The following is an 18,345-nucleotide window of genomic DNA, read 5'->3' as shown; positions in this document are numbered from 1 at the left end:
CCATGACTGAATGCTTCACTGATGTATGAGACCAACTAATCTGTCCGCCTAGACGACTCTGTGTCAAAACGGGGAACCTGTTCTGAGCCAGAATGTCTCTGCAATGTAAGATGGGTTATTCCCATCAGACTACGTATACTGCCCATTCTATACCCAAGCATCCGACGCTAGCTACTGTCACAATGGGTAACAGACCCTGCATTCCGCGACTGAAAAACGACACCATCCCAGACAATACGTGACCAGGTTAACAGGTTTTTCTCCCTTGCACGAGTCCAGGTAGAACAGTCGACCAGAGACTAGAATCGCAGTCGGGGAGACAGAGCCACAAAGGAAAACTTCATTGATTACGGACTATGGCTCTGGCTTTCTCCGTCAATTATTTATTAAACAACAATCGGACAGAACAAAAGTCCTCCAAATTGGGGTAATATGGAGAGTCGATCATACAACTGTTGTATTGTATGTTGTAAGCAGAGAGGTTAGACAAAAAAACAGAAATAAATAGCTATGCATGTTCCCCCGACTGTAAGCTGATCATATGTGACGCAGATTGTATAGTATTACAATTATCGCGACCACTGCACGGGTATAATCATGATTTTGTGTACAATTTGCTGCGTCATGGTGGCGTCTAACGAGGATAAAATCACAAAAACATCCACTAAAATATGTTTACACCAATACAGAATTCGGACACAAAAACAAGCCTTCGTAATTACCTCAAGACTTACACTGGGTGTCCTGTCATAACAGTTTAATAGGATGCATGACCAGAGGTCAAAATGCCTTGTGTCAAATAAAACCTCTCTGATAACTATGCGTTGAAACATACAAGTCCCGGCGCTACTGGTCAAAGTGACTGCTGTGACAGATGCCCTCCTGACTAGAAATTGTACCCCACAAGCATTGTCAACATATATAAAAGTTATCCTCTTCGTAAAGAGTTATTTTCCAGGTGTACGTGTGATTAAGTACCATTGAGCAATCCCGCGTCAACACATGTGCACGAAGTTGTGTTGCAATGCTGGCCCGCTTTAATCACGTGACCACATGTTGTTCTAGAGTGACCTACTTAAGCAGATTCTCGGCGATCCCGTCACATCGGCCATTCCACACAGCTACTTCGCAACTGTCAGTCGGGATTTCTTATTCAACATGACCAAAACAAATATAAACATCGCCAATGGAGTAATCTGCGCCTTTGTGATTGGAGCAGGTATGTCATCTTCTCGACTATCAGAATAGAACCATTGCATAAAACTAAAACAATTTTACCGCTCTATGAAACCTGATATTGCTCAATACGTGACTCTTATCTCGCCTTTAATATTCCTGATGCTGGATGGTTTTGTTTTCGTGATAAACATATATTCCCCAATCTTGGTGCAGGACTAAAACTAATTGTATTATATAAATAAATATTGTATCGTATACATAAATCACATGTTACTCTACATATCTAAATGTGACTGTGATTGATTAAATGGTCAGTATGTGTTAGTTTGGATGATGTACACAACACGTGACAAGAAATTCAAGGAATTTAAGAATAACGCGAAGGAATGGTCAGATATACTTTAAAGTGAAGTTTAGGCGTGGCCGTGTTGAAGGAAGACCGCCCTAGTTTTAGAACTACGCCATAGAGGCCCGCATGTCGTTAACTTACAACAGGACAACTTTGTACTAGGATATGCATTATCCAAAGTATGAAATGATATCGATTTGTAAACCTGCATATTGCCCCATAATCTGAATACATCATTTGGTTTTGATGGTCTCGTATTCTATACCGTGCCCCACATGATCGTGTAACTAATAATAACGGACAAACTCGCAGACGAGGCTAAAAGAGCTTTTATCGCCTAGCAACTGTGATGGTAACTTACTTACATTCTTGTTGAGGAAATTATAAATATTTCCAGTGTTTTCAAGAGTCGTGTGATACAGCACTTCACAGTCTGCTGTGTTATTTAAGATAAGGCGTAATTATAAACAGGTTACTCGGCCTGGGGGAGACATGCAAGCCTTTGTACAAACTGCTTGTTCGTTATCTTAACCTTGAGTCAGGGCGTGGTTTTCCCATAGGGCAGGAATTGCTTAATTGTTGTATATGTTCTGTGGTACGTTACTGCTGTGTGAATGGGGCCTTTTGATTGCTCAGTGTTCATCAGACCTTCTTGGACGCTATATGCCCTCTGTACACGGCATACTGTACAACCTGGGAGGGGGGGTTGTTATGTGCTGGGGTCTTGGACTTGTTTGGGGTCACCTCACATGTTTTCTGCCTGAAGCTGAGAATGAAGACGTGATTAGTGACACACATATAAAACATAACTGTGTAGGATAGCTAGGTATTTTTCATAAAATAACACTAATGAAGTGAGTGTGTGAGTATGGTTTTACGCCGCTTTTAGCAATATTCCAGCAATATCACGGCGGGGGACACCAGAAATGGGCTTCACACATTGTACCCATGTCGGGAATCGAACGCGGGTCTTCGGCGTGACGAGCGAACGCTTTAACCACTAGGCTACCCGACCACCCCAACACTGATGAAGACTAAATACGTTTTCTGGCTTATTATTGTTATAAATATATCACAATGTTTCAATGTTTATCTACATTATATGTAAAGCACATTATTTTTCCTTCAGGTAATTTACACTTCATAGCTATACCACTACTATCCATGAATGATTTCACTGAATTTTTGTGAACATAAAGAATTCAAAATCTTTATCATTGGATACCCTGAACATATTTCAAAGCTGTCAAATGAAAATGTCGTCTGCTAGAAAAATCCAGCATCTGTGATTGCTGCCATAATGGTAGTCCTGCACCATCAACTGAATATGATATCCGTTACCCGTTCGTACATTTATACTTTGTTTAAAACCTATGTCCCCATCAGTGGGCAAGCTAGTATCTTCAATTCCAATTTACAATAGTGTGACCATCTATCACTGACATTTAGCCGGTGTGTGGTATTGCATGTCCCACGACGGGTGCCGCATTGTTTCTATAGCATGCTCCTTGCTTGGGACTCCAGAACATCGAGACGGCCCCACATGACATTCACTAATGGTTATTGCTGTGGCATTATTATTTCATAAACCTCAGTTATGTAGATCAGGCATCAAATATAACAAGGTTGGGACAGCTTGATCTGACGCTTGAAGTTGTGTTTTTATCTCATTCCAAACGCACAAATGACTGCGTCCAATTGTATTTACTCCTTAAATCTCCGAAAAAGCTTTAATCGTTAACCTTGTTGTTAACGCAACAGCCAAAATGCCCCCCCCCCCCCCCCCCCCCCCCCCCCCACACACACACACACACCTCTTTCCCCCCGAAATTATATATATAAAATGTACGCGGATGAACCGAACTCCACCCACATTGTGATAATGAATGTGCAGGGAAGACTAAAGCTGCAGGGAAGAGTTACAATCTGTAAATCGTGGATGTATGGCCATTCTTCGCTTTAATAAAGCGAGCAAAAATAGCCCGTTCACGTGGTGACGCGAGTCAGTGCAACAACAGCAGTCCTGGTAAAAACGTAATACTGCGGCATTATATGATTGAACTAACAGGTGTGACGACACTTGGAACATTACGAAATAAGTCTCATTTGAATATGCATGATTTCATTGAATTCTACCCGGAAATGTATACCAACCACACAAGCTAGGTGCGGGTGTGGGTGTGTTTTATTTTGATATCACATTTCGTTTTCAATAAATACTGAAAATCGGATTGGTCTCCGATACTATGTAGATGTTATAATTAACAATTCACAACACACACACAGATAATGAAAAACATATTCAACACCGATAAAAGGAATGGCATGTAGTTTTCTTGTTGACTACTCATAACTTGTATGATGTCACGATCCATTATTTGCATTGAATGAAGACATCTGGTGTTGCCTCACATAGTGACGTACACCACTGTTTGACGAAATGTAATTATACAGTCAGCGACGGGTGCTACGGCCGGGTCAACACACCTCTCACCGCATGCCATATATAGCCATGTGAGAGGAAAGAGGAAAGGGAGTCGACATATCTATCATAAATACAAACTAGGAGAAATCTGACATCGCATTTAACAAGGATCTATGCAGTAGAGATATTCTTAAAATACACCAACCAGGATCTAGGTTACAGAGATATTCTAAATAAGGAAAGGCGATGAGTCAACAAGGATGGGTTGTCATTTGCATAACCCCTTAAAGAACTCGTCTTCAGCAACACATGCTTGCCGTTAAAGGCGACCTTACTTGTCGTGCCACGCCACGTACGGGATCGCCGTCGACTTAATTGATGCATGTCATCGTATATCAATTGTGTAGATCGATGCTTATGATGTCAGTCACTGAATTGTCAAGTCCAGACATGATTATTTAGAGACTCCCGTCGTATAGCTGGAATCGTGCAAAGCGCGGCGTTAGACAACAAACAAATGTAGGTCTATGGATGCGAGGGGACATTGCGTGAAGACCATCCCCGACATTACAAGTGGATTGTCAGCTCAAGTGGTCTTTCAGGTATATGTTCGAGCATGTAAGACACGTTGTTAACTGAAGCGTGACCTAGACATGATAGATTTGAAAAAAATTATGTGACGCAATGGTGTCAGTTACGGAAGACCAAGGTATATGTTCGTGTGTGGTAGACGCGTTGTTAACTGAAGCGTGACCTAGACATAATGGATTGCGAAATAATTATGTGACGCAATAGTGTCAGTTACGGAAGACCCAGGTATATGTTCGAGTGTGGTAGACGCGTTGTATATAAAATGTACGCGGATGAAATCCGGAAAAAAGCGTGACCTAGACATAATGGATTGCGAAATAATTATATGACGCAGTGGTGTCAGTTACGAAAGTCCCAAGGCTTAGAAATCAACAAGTTTCCATATAAAGCTTTTGAATGGAAGCTGTAAAATATGGTTATGACGTTTAGAAAAGGGTGTGGTGGCCTGTGCAGTAGTGTAGCATGTAGTTTATGAACAAAGGTTTTACCAAGAATGTATCAAGAACAAGCACTACGGGTAAATATCCCGCACCTCATCCCCAATGTCCAGCTTCAGTGGTCAACCGGCCGCTCTAACCTTTATGACAGCCGCTGCCCCGTACGTGACACACTCCTGCTGGCCATGGCAAATATAACATACTTAAACTCCCCGTTTCTCCACGTCCCACCAACGTCCCTTTGATATATATCATGCGGTTGACCCGTACGTGACTCTCTCCTGCAGGCCATGGTAAATGTACCACATATAAACTCCCTGTTAAACCCCACATCCTGCTAATGTGCCCGTAGTGGCTCACTGCTTCTGCCTTGGTAATTTACCCAGCAGCTGTTATCTAGTTTGTGTTGATCAGAATGATATATTCAGCTTACTTACCTCAGGGAATATATAAAACATATACTGAACCGCAAAAGAAACGTCACCTCAGGTAACATTGCATGAAAGGTCCGGAAAAATGAAATTTGATTATAAAAAAACAAAGCAGATGACAATAAAACCGATCGCCCAAACGCATGACGGCAACGACCATGGTAACCCGATGCATGTGAGTTCCGTTTACCATTTCTTGCCCTATAAAAATTCATCAAGATCGGATAACATTCATTCGTTATTGAATTAATACAACATGCCAAGATTGACATGAAATCAGCAACACCAAGCCCTTGGACGATTGCAAGCTGGACAAACCGCCCGGCAAGTAGCCAATGCATTTCAAGTCCACATAAGGACCATATACAGGCTCAAGCATAGGTACCAGACCACCAAGACTACAGATGACCAAGGGTGGAAGACCAAGGGTCACCACCCGACGTCAGGATCGTCAGATTGTGCGACAGCATCTTCAAAATCGCTTTGTTACTGCTGCGGAAACTGCTCGACAGATCATGGGGACACACCAGCGACACATTAGAGCGGACACCGTGCGTCGACGATTGACAAGCAGACACCTCCATTGTCACAAGCCACACCGAGGACAAATTCTGACACCACGTCATCGTGTGAGGTGGAATTTGTCTTGCACAGTGGGTCGGCCCTGTGGTCTTCCAGAACATCGGTCCTAGGAGAGGCAATGGTGTCACAGCAGCTCGGTACATTGATCAAGTCTTGAGACCACGCGCCATACCTCATGTGGCACGTCGCCGCAACCACGAGTTTCAGCATGAAAACGCCCGTGCCCACACTGCGAGAGCAACAAGAGACTTCCTCTAGCAAAATGGCATCAGAACCATGCAGTGGCCTGCCCTCAGTCCCAATTTAAATCCCTTTGAGCACTTGCGGAACGAGATTCAAAGACAGCTGAATGACGTCCCACCAAGGCCGACAACTGCAGCTGAACTCCGTCAGGCGTTCCTCAGAGCTGGGCTCAAGTGCCTATGGCCTTCATCAACCGCCTCATTCCATGTATCGACGTTGCACGGCAGTTATCAATGCACATGGCGGACACACGAGATACTGACTTGTGATGCCATTTTCTCAGAGACTAGTGTTGTGTTTCACTTTAAGAACATTTGACACTTTAATTTCATCCTTGATGATTAGTTTTGCCAAGTTTCATCTAATTAATATGTCTCAAAGTATGTTTACAGAGTTTGGACAAGTAAGGTTCTCATATATCTATCCATGGTTACGTTTCTTTTGCGATTCAGTATATAAACTCCCTGTTAAACCCCAATCCCACCAACGTGCCCATGCTATGAGGCGTTTAGAAGGATGGTAACACCATTGCATTTAATTTCTTTAATGGCACACCTTTTTTAAAAATATAATGTCATGCATTCAATCATTGGGGCATACATGCATATACAGAATACTGCACCCAATCGTTAGATGCTATTTTTACGGAAGGAGTAGACTTTCAATGGTGGCTGACCGAGCGAAAACTATTACCTTTGTCACCAAGCTGAATCTCTGGCGTTAAATTGAAAGGAAAACGAATGTTGTCGGGTGCATCACGTTTATATGCACTGGGCAAGATACTCCGACGTGTCTGTAATCTATATCTACATGGCAAATGATTATAGCTTGATATCCTCAGATCTATATACAGCTAATACAGACAATAAAGCGAATTTGGAGCGTGCGACGTGCATGTTTGGTTAAATAACGTGTTGATCTTGAAGAAGTCTCGATATTTTTAAAAAATATTTAATTAATGGAAAAGAACTGTTTCAGGTGATCTTTCATGCATGACGTTACATGGTTAGCAAGGTCACGGTCAGCTGGTCACGAATTATAATACGAGTGCAGCCTTGCAAGGCACAGGTGTGACGTACAGGGTTAGCGTCTCGCCACCTGCCTCTTCACCTTTGTTGAACGACACAATGAGCTCTGTGTGTTCGTGCACGGCCTTAACGCATGATTTGATTCTTGGAAATGAAATTACAGAAGGCCACGTTGACCCGTCTTTGGGTTCTATGTGGGCGAGATGGAGCAACCGGTTATAGGTTTGCCTGAAACTTGATAACCACATGGGTCTCCAAAACATGACCAACAATTTGTTTGTGTTTGGGTTTGGTAAATATCTTTATTAGCAATAAACATTTATTTAGATATCTTTGGATTTTATATCATTTGAGGGGGCACGGGTGGCCCAGCCGTCTAAGGCGCCGCAATTCGCCGTGCAGAGTTGCGTCCCTTGGACACGCCAGAAATCTATGATCGTGGGTTCGAATCCCGGTTCGCCCCGATTATGTTTCTAGGTTTGTCAGCACCATACCAGTGCTCGTGGGTTTCACCGAAGTGGTAAACGTCCGAGACCTGCATCACTTCGGGCTTTCCTCCCACATTAAGCTGACACGCCGTGATATAACTGGAATACTGTTAAAAGCGGCGTTAAACCCAACTCACTCACTCACTTATATCATTTGAAAAGCGACTTGCGCAGTAATATATGGGTTCAATAATATTTATAGTATAAATATTTGTGAAAATGACCCATGTATGCAGGTGAAATATGGAATATATACAGCATGTGCATATTTGAAGCAGTGATGCCAACAGGGTGTTGCAAATGATATGCAGGCAGGGGAAGCACACATTCACAGACACAGCCCGAATAAGTCCCTAGAGGCTTCATGCGCACAACTGACCTAGACGGACTCTGTGGATGAATAACCAGGGTCTGTTGAAGCCTTTTTTCCCAGACCACATTAACCCTAAGTGGCCCAAAGTATTGTTGTTGTCTGGGACACTCTGATCTTAACCATTGACATGTGTTTTGTCACGTGCCAAGCACAATACCTGCAGCACGTGCTTTACGCGCTGATGTGAACACCAGGCTGCCTTACAGGTTAGCACTACGACTGTCGTAAGTCTATGTTAGGGTATGGGAGTTACGATCACCTTACCGTTAAGATCGCTTTGTACAACGGCACCCCGGTGATTTTGGTATGTTCATGTGTGTGTGGTCAAGGCATGACGTCATCAGATTTTCTAAATCATCTGCGACATTTGTTTTACGCCGCTGTCAGGAATATTCGAGTGAGTGAGTATGATTTTACGCCGCTCTTAGCAATATTCCAGCAATATCACGGCGGGGAACACCAACATATTGTACCCATGTCAGGAATCGAACCCAGGTTTTTGGCGTGACGAGCGAAGGCTTTAACCACTAGGCTACCCGGCCGCCCCTTGGAATATTCGAGATAGGTGATGATGGCCAGGGCCCACTTGCACAAAACGATCTTAGCGCTAAGACTATCGTAAGCCTATGTTAAAGTATGAGAGTTAAGATCATCTTAGCGCTAAGATCGCTTTGTGCAAGTGGGCTCAGTACGTAATAAACTCTTGGCAATCTAAACCAGTGGCTGACAGAACGAGCACCGATACCCGTAAGTGTTCCACGGTACTCACTGGAGGCCCCACATCGTGAACGCCCTTCATAGCTGGTTCATGCCACACTCGTGGTGTCCTGGGGTCGATTCAGCCACGGCCCCCACGGGGTCGGCAATTAGAGGGCGGACATAATGCGTTTATCAATGAAATTATTGTTGATATTTACATCTGCCATGCAAATGCCTGTTGCCTCCATACATTATTGTACTGTTATAACCATAGATAATCACAATGTTATAACATACATAATCGCAATGTTATAACATACATTATAACACTGTTATAACAAACATAATCGCGGTTTTATAACCATAATCGCACTGTTGTAACATACATAATCACAACGTTATAACCACACATAATCGCACTGTTACAACATACATAATAGTACTGTTATAACCACGTGTTTCCTTTAAAAACGCCCTCAGCGTATGTAAGTCTTAGGTTTCTTTGACGTTATCATTATGTTTCCAGGAATCGCGTTCAGCGTCTTGGTGTATATGCTCTTTGACAAGATTGTCCAGACAACTCTATCCAGTTTCGGCTTAAGTAGCGGCGGCTTCAACGGCTATTCAGCATATGCATCATCTCCGATATGGTCGATAGGCTTCGCTGTAGGTACCATTCGTATACATTGTTACACGGCACTTTGTCTCTATTGATCCAAATACAAATACCATTAATTTGAGTTTAATGTTTTTAAACAGTAACCGTTTTTGACTTACAAAATGATACTTTGTATTTAATTTCAAATATAACCATATATTCTTAAAGAATTGTTTTGACTATTTTGTTATATCTCAATTACGAATGCATTATTTTAATCATTTTTTGTCCAAGCTTTGTTGGAAATCAATAAAGGAAATTGCACGTCATTAAGGCAATTTGTTGTAGCGTTATTTCCTATAGTTTTCTTGCCTTGACCCGTTGACTTGTTTCCTCCGTAGTTCATCATCCCTGGTCTTATTGGTGCTATAGCAACATGTGCACGATGCAAGGGAGGGGTGAGTAGTTATGGCGTTCCGTTTACAACCTTAATGTAACAGGTTACAACCTTAATGTAACAGGTTACAACCTTAATGTAACAGGTTACAACCTTAATGTAACAGGTTACATCCTTAATGTAACAGGTTACATCCTTAATGTAACAGGTTACATCCTTAATGTAACAGGTTACAACCTTAATGTAACAGGTTACATCCTTAATGTAACAGGTTACATCCTTAATGTAACAGGTTACAACCTTAATGTAACAGGTTACATCCTTAATGTAACAGGTTACATCCTTAATGTAACAGGTTACAACCTTAATGTAACAGGTTACAACCTTAATGTAACAGGTTACAACCTTAATGTAACAGGTTACATCCTTAATGTAACAGGTTACAACCTTAATGTAACAGGTTACAACCTTAATGTAACAGGTTACATCCTTAATGTAACAGGTTACATCCTTAATGTAACAGGTTACAACCTTAATGTAACAGGTTACATCCTTAATGTAACAGGTTACATCCTTAATGTAACAGGTTACATCCTTAATGTAACAGGTTACAACCTTAATGTAACAGGTTACATCCTTAATGTAACAGGTTACATCCTTAATGTAACAGGTTACATCCTTATATAGCACTACAATGTAGGACTTTATTGAAGTAGGATACAGTCTTACTGGAGCAGAACACAGCCTTACTCAAGCAGGTTACATCCTTCCTGTGGTAGCTTATACATCATCCTTACTTTTACAGCTTAAATCCTTAATGTAACAGGTGGTTACAGCCTTATTGTAGCACCTTACACCCTTATTGTAGCAGTTATACCCTTAACATAACAGGTTACAGCCCTATTGTAGCAGTTACACCCTTGATGTAGCAGTTATACCCTTAACATAACAGGTTACAGCCCTATTGTAGCAGTTACACCCTTGATGTAGCAGTTATACCCTTAACATAACAGGTTACAGCCCAATTGTAGCAGTTACACCCTTGATGTAGCAGTTATACCCTTAACATAACAGGTTACAGGCCTATTGTAGCAGTTACACCCTTGATGTAGCAGTTATACCCTTAACATAACAGGTTACAGCCCTATTGTAGCAGTTACACCCTTGATGTAGCAGTTATACCCTTAACATAACAGGTTACAGGCCTATTGTAGCAGTTACACCCTTGATGTAGCAGTTATACCCTTAACATAACAGGTTACAGCCCTATTGTAGCAGTTACACCCTTGATGTAGCAGTTATACCTTAACATAACAGGTTACAGGCCTATTGTAGCAGTTACACCATAAATGTAACAAGTTACAACCTTACTGTAACAGGATAAATCCGTACTTCAGTAGGTTACAGCCTTACTGTAACAGGCTGTGTTGTCACCGTGTGTTGTTTTGTCGGAGGTTACATTTTCAGTTTAGCTTTTAGGATCATTACCTAGTAGTAAGCATCACTACCTATTGTCTCCTCCTCCAGTGTAGGTAAGGTGATACCACTATGGCATGTGTATATGTGCAACAGTTCGGTATGTAAGATGATCCACTATGGCATGTGTATATGTGCAACAGTTCGGTATGTAAGATGATCCACTATGGCATGTGTATATGTGCAACAGTTCAGTATGTAAGATGATCCACTATGGCATGTGTATATGTGCAACAGTTCAGTATGTAAGATGATCCACTATGGCATGTGTATATGTGCAACAGTTCAGTATGTAAGGTGATACCACTATGGCATGTGTATATGTGCAACAAATCAGTATGTAAGTAACCAACTGCGGCACGTGTAAAAGTTCAATGTGTAAGATGATCCACTACGGCATGTGTAACAGCTCAGTATGTAAGATGACCCACTACGGCACGTGTAACAGTTCAGTATGTAAGATGACCCACTACGGCACGTGTAACAGTTCAGTGTGTAAGATGACCCACTACGGCACGTGTAACAGTTCAGTATGTAAGATGACCCACTACGGCCCGTGTAAAAGTTCAGAATGTAAGATGACCCACTACGGCACGTGTAAAAGTTCAATGTGTAAGATGACCCACTAGGGCACGTGTAACAGTTCAGTATGTAAGATGACCCACTACGACACGTGTAACAGTTCAGTATGTAAGATGACCCACTACGGCATGTGTAACAGTTCAGAATGTAAGATGACCCACTACGGCCCGTGTAAAAGTTCAGAATGTAAGATGACCCATTACGGCACGTGTAAAAGTTCAATGTGTAAGATGACCCACTAGGGCACGTGTAACAGTTCAGTATGTAAGATGACCCACTACGACACGTGTAACAGTGCAGTATGTAAGATGACCCACTACGGCATGTGTAACAGTTCAGAATGTAAGATGACCCACTACGGCATGTGTAACAGTTCAGTATGTAAGATGACCCACTACGGCACGTGTAACAGTTCAGAATGTAAGATGACCCATTACGGCATGTGTAACAGTTCGATGTGTAAGATGACCCACTACGGCACGTGTGTAAGTTCAGTAAGTAAGATGACCCACTACAGCACATGTAACAGTTCAGTATGTAAGATGACCCATTACGGCACGTGTAACAGTTTAGTATGTAAGATGACCCACTACGGCGATTATTTACAGACCACCGTCATATAGCAGGACTATTGCTGAGTGTGGCGTTAAACAACAAACAAACAAATGTATCTAACCAAGTCCTTTATTGTATCATGTTATTATATAGCGACCACCGTGAGCACTGTTTGAGTAATCAGTATAATAGACTACTATAGTACCTGTAATTTGTACCGTGTGTATTTCAGTACATCACTCAGATGGTATTCTGTATTCTGACGCTCGTCATCACGGGGATCATCTTCATCATCTGTGTGCTGGCCCTGGGTGCATTCGCTGCGGCGGACGCCGGAAACTGCCGGTCCGTCGGAAGCACCTGTGTGTGCGGGTAAGAATCCCTCGTCATTAACCAATAGGTTAATTCAGTTTACAACGGAACCTTACATGCGCGCGCGCGTGCGTGCGTGCGTGTGTGTGTGTGTGTGTGTGTCTGTGTGTCTGTCTGCCTCTCTCTCTCTCTGACTCTCTTTCTCACTCTGTATGTGTGAGAGACCGTGCGTGCTATATTTTATGTGCGTTTCAATAAACGCATATCCTAACTAATACGGTCGCTATGAGAATTAATATAGAGTACAATAATGTTAAATGTCTCTGAGAATTGTGAAGTTTTATATGAGGTGTAGCAACCAAAAACTCTGAAGCATAATTATTTCAAGCCTTTTCTGGGACAATGTATTTTTTTCGATAAAATCACAGGCGCCATATGGTCGGTCCCCCAAAGAGATAACACGTACGTGTAATGCGATGTTCCTGTTGCTTGGTATTGTGGCAGGTTCGGTTTCCTGAAGCACAATACATTAACACCTTACTATGTGTGTGTGTGTGTGTGCGTGCGTGCGTTACCGTGTGTGTGTTTGAACCCACTTTTTACCACAGATTTTTTTTTAAAAACAATTTTTCACTTGGAAATTTTTTCTCAACCCCACTGCCCATTTGCCAACTTCTGCATATACTGAGGGGCAAAAGAAAGTATACCTAGTTTGTATTTATGTTATTGAAAATTGAAAGTACTGTTGTTACATTTGATTCGGTCTTTGTAACCATCACTCGTTCCTGCAACAGTTGAAAAAAGGTAATCTGTGGCTGCGTAATTGTGTGTAAAAATAAATTGGTTCAATGAAGATTGAGTTCAGAAATCAATGTGCAACCACATGACCCCTATCGTGTTTGAAATGTTGTATATTTGTGCCGAAAAAAAGCAAATTAATATATTTTCTAACATTCCCAACAGCAGTTATGCTTAATGTTTAATATTTAAAAGTTTTAAATCAAATTATGTTTTTAAAAATAAAACCACGTAGACGTATTCTTTAAATGCTTGCTAAGCTTCAGAAAAGTTCGGTTTTGGGTATACCATCGCTAACTCAAGTTATTTTCAATTGAAAATCAAACATTATGAACAAATCATACTGAGTGGTATAGTTTCTTTTGCTCGTCAGTTACATAAAACATATTTGCTGCGAGACCGAATTTAGACTCAATATAATTTTATATACATTTGTTCAGATTTGTAATAAGTTTTAAAGTTTTGGCTAAGATTCTGATTGAGTGAGTATGGTTTTACGCCGCTTTTAGCAATATTCCAGCAATATCACGGCGGGGGACACCAGAAATGGGCTTCACACATTGTACCCATGTCGGGAATCGAACGCGGGTCTTCGGCGTGACGAGCGAACGCTTCAACCACTAGGCTACCCCCCCCCCCCCCCACCCCCCACCCCCCCCACCCCCCACCCCTGTACCATAGATAATATTGGACATGAGCATGGCACTTTCTCTCTTCCCACAACCCCTGAACTAAATATTACTATTGACTTAATAATTGTACTGGGTACAATGTGTGAAGCCCATTTCTGGTGTCCCCCGCCGTGATATTGCTGGAATATCGCTAAAAGCGGCGTAATATCAAACTCACTCTCTAATAATTGTACAATATCCGTAATTGCCGAAACAATTTGTCTGATCATATCCTTATGTCGGGTTTTGTTCTTTCTTTAACAGGGCTTTCGCCACCACGAACCTCAACTTCTCCTGTGAAGACCTCAACTCTATCAACGGCATGGCAATCGGCATCGTTGTGATGGTTGTGGTTGGCTGGATAATGACGCTCGTCGCCACCATCCTAGGCGGGATGCTTGCATGCGCACGAGAGGTACTAAAAAGTGTGATTCAGTGAGTGAATGTTGTTTGAAGATGCAGGCATCAAACCACGGCGAGCTCACTAAACCAGTAACAGCATAATCGGAAATGAGGTGTAGTTGTTTCTTGTTATTTTATTATAATATTTTTTTATAATTATTTATTATAATCGAGACCGCCTCCGTGCACTTGTGGTAGAGCGTCCGCCCGGAGAGCCGAAGGTCCGGGGTACGATCCCCGGCCGCGTCATATCAAAAGACGTTAGAATATGGTACTTGTTTTGACCCTGTCTGGTGCTCGGCACTAAGGGGCTAAAACAAGGACTGGTCGGCTCGGAGTCAGTATACTGTGTCTGAGTGGGGTATTCATGTTAAACTGCGGCATGGTATCTCAGTGGGCTAGCACTATAAATCGGCATCAGTCCGGACTAGTACAATCAGACACACACACACGTGCATGCACGTCGCTATATAATCGCCAAAATCTTGGACGCAACGTTAAACCCAATTTCACCTCACCTCACCTCACCTCACCTCACCTATTATAATCATTATGTTTTCTGTATATTTTAAAGTTAAATGTAAAACTGTAAATTAATATAGCATGTTTCGTTTCAGGAGACCCAGCCAGGTTTTGTAATTCAACCCAATCCAGGCGTCACGGTCCAGATGGGGAACATGCCGCCACAGCAATACGGGCAACAGGCGTACAGCCCGCAACAGCCTTACTACGGCCAACAGTATGGGCAAAAAATGTAACCTTCCACCATAGGATGACATCTTCCCGAGGCAAGGGCGTTACCTGACTTTACAAGTCCTGTTTCAAAATCTTCCCGAGGCAAGGGCGTTAACTGACTATACAAGTCCAGGTTCAACCCTTGCCGAATTAGGCTGGAATTCCGGAGTTACATTTTGGCTGGACGAACGAGTCTTTGCACAGTCCAATCAAAATCGAGTGACGAAGTAGACATTTTAACGTGCAGACTAGGTATAGACAGATATTTTGCATATCATTTCATGTTTTTAATCCAGGTGCTTAAGTGATTTGATGCACCTCGCAGGGTAAGTCCCGTTTTATTACAATATAGATCTTGATTATCGTCTTCACTTGGCACCGCCATTTTGTTTGAAGCAGAAGCAAGTGATATGAGAAATGGAATCTGATTGGTCTATAAGAGGGACATAGAAGGGACAAAACTCGTACTAGACACTGGTGGCGCTACGATCGAGCCTGAAATTCCAGCCTAGTTCGGTAAGAGTGGAAACTAGACAGTCAGTTAACGCCCTTGCCTCGAGAAGATGCAGGAGGGTTGTAAGCTTTGACATGACTCAATGGCACCGATGATCATTGTTGTAAATATCAAGACAAGCGAGACATTCTTTCATTTGATACAGATCTACTGACAGTATCGTTAAGATCGCTCTATCACTGTTATCATTTTCATATTATTTTAGTTTATACATTGAATGTTCATGTTATAGTCTTTGACGTTTTTTGGCATGGTTTATGTTATATAAACCCCATCTGTTTGTACAGGGAACACGAAGTGACCACTGTTTACGATGGTGGCAATGTATATTTGTTATTGACGTATACATTTTCATACCGATGAGGTTTTGTCCCTGCTGAAACTCCCAAACTTTAACATACCACGTGACTTTTATTATATTTTAAGCGTTATATTTCCAGATTAGGAACGGTTAGGAGGTTTATATATTAATACACAAGGAAGGGTGTCCGTAACCAATAACTGATGACGTGGAAACTCTACATACTTTCAGGAAACAGGCAGATCCAGGGTCGTGAAAAGGAAGTCACAAAGTTGTCTGAAATAGCGGGGTGCGCAATCCCTGCACCCTACTCTGATCCCCCATAATGCACTACATGTAACTGTATCTTTTCATCCCCGTCCGCCTCTCATCAGTGTAGTGGGCACGGGTGGCCCAGTCGTCTAAGGCGCCGCGATTCGCTGTGTAGAGTTGCGTCCCTTGGACACGCCAGAACCTATGATTGTGGGTTCGTATCCGGGTTCGCCCCAATTATGTTTCTAGGTTTGTCAGCACCATACCCGTGCTCATGGGTTTCACCGAAGTGGAAAACCTCTGAGACCTGCATCATTTCGGGCTTTCCTCCCACATTAAACTGACACACCGTGATAGAACTGGAATACTGTTAAAAGCGGCGTTAAAACCCAACTCACTCACTCACTCTCATCAGTGTATTGTCGCCAAGTACCAACAGATGAAGACTGTCTTTATGTGTCTTCCTGTCGTGCTTAACCTGATGAAATACACGTAGTCCTACAACACCCATGCTTCACGTGACCCACACTCGATGTACATTCATGCCTTAAACAGTTGGTTACAAAAATAACATAAAAAAATAAAATGGCTTCCGCCGATTACAATCAGCTCTACAGGCTGCTAAACGTTTCAGATATATTTTCTGATATTTATTTTATACAAAGATGTTGTTTTTGAAGTTTTATGGGTTTATGACAGTTTGTTGGTGTGAGTAGGAATGGTCCGCACGGACTTCATACTCAACCTTTGACACGTGTCGACGTCTTGTTTCGTTTAGTGTTTTCTGTACACAAAGCGTAAAATGTATGTTCATAATTGATTTACAGTGCTTTGCTATTTCATTGATGGATCTTATATATTTTCCTAAACATTTTTTTTATCAGACTGTATTGGTGTAAAACCAAAACGCACTTGATAACATGTTACTAACTGAAATATTATTTTCTATACATATCTAGCGGAATAGTGTCACATTCTCGTATCATCTGTCTGTTTAGTACTTAAGCCCAAGTTTATTACTCTTTGGACTGTGATTATTGCATATGTAGAATCCTATAGATAATAGAAACAACAAGGAAGAGAATTTATTGACTTCAACTTTTTTTATTATGAGGAACGGAACGTTTCAGAGTATATTTCTACTCCTTCATCAGGTGAGTAGCGAGAAGTGACGGTACCTCCGAAATATTGCGTTCCTCATAATAAGTATTTGTTTGTTTTGTTTGTTGTTTAACGCCGCACTCAGCAATATTCCAGCTTAATGACAGCGGTCTGCAAATAATCGAGTGTGGACCAGACAATCCAGTGATTGACATCATGAGCATCGATCCCCGCAATTGGGATCAATGACATGCATCAACCAAGTGAGTGAGCCTGACCACCCGATCCCGTTAGTCGCCTCTTACGACAAAAGTTGACATCCATAAATTCTCTTCCTTATGCCTTTCAAAGGCTTAAAAGGAACGGCGTTTTCAAATGCCTAACATGTGTAATTTTGTTGTTGGAATATATTGAAACCTGATCCAGTGCCTTTTCCCCACTGCTGTCGGACGGCGTAGGGCACCATGTATGTCTCATCACCCACATCAGATGAAGTTAATGCAATAATTCTTTTCCATGTCTTACCATGAGCAAGTTCAAGTATTATTTGCAACTGAACTGTTACAGCGCTGTTCCCCAAACGTCTATATTCTTATAGCGTCCATCAGTTTAGTGTTCTCGTGGTCAGAACGCATAATATAAGACTATGCATCTCAGCGGTTTATTCTGTCTTGTTTATTATTGAAAATAAAACATTTTTTTTGGTATTCTTCACGTTCTTGAGGTTATTTTTTCTTATTAAAGGCGACTGTACTTTCATTAAGCAAATGCCGTCAGTGATAACCGACATCAATAATGATTAAGTAGGTGTTGTTTTAGGCCGCAC

At 41.8% G+C, this 18,345-nt stretch overlaps 1 protein-coding gene across 1 annotated transcript; it reads left to right on the top strand.

The window, feature by feature from the left end:
* The first annotated feature begins 1,030 nt into the window (after positions 1-1,030).
* LOC139476059 (uncharacterized) lies at positions 1,031-18,231 on the top strand. Its single transcript, XM_071259295.1, has 6 exons — positions 1,031-1,219; positions 9,352-9,491; positions 9,825-9,881; positions 12,666-12,805; positions 14,479-14,629; positions 15,234-18,231. Exons 1-6 carry the CDS (start codon positions 1,159-1,161, stop codon positions 15,372-15,374), a joined length of 690 nt encoding a protein of 229 aa, XP_071115396.1. The 5' UTR covers positions 1,031-1,158; the 3' UTR covers positions 15,375-18,231.
* Positions 18,232-18,345: the final 114 nt, after the last annotated feature.

Source organism: Haliotis cracherodii, unplaced genomic scaffold, assembly GCF_022045235.1.
Source record: "Haliotis cracherodii isolate W230 unplaced genomic scaffold, xgHalCrac1.p SCAF_3, whole genome shotgun sequence".
Classification (NCBI taxonomy): domain Eukaryota; kingdom Metazoa; phylum Mollusca; class Gastropoda; order Lepetellida; family Haliotidae; genus Haliotis; species Haliotis cracherodii.
This window is presented reverse-complemented; position numbering and strand designations above follow the sequence as displayed.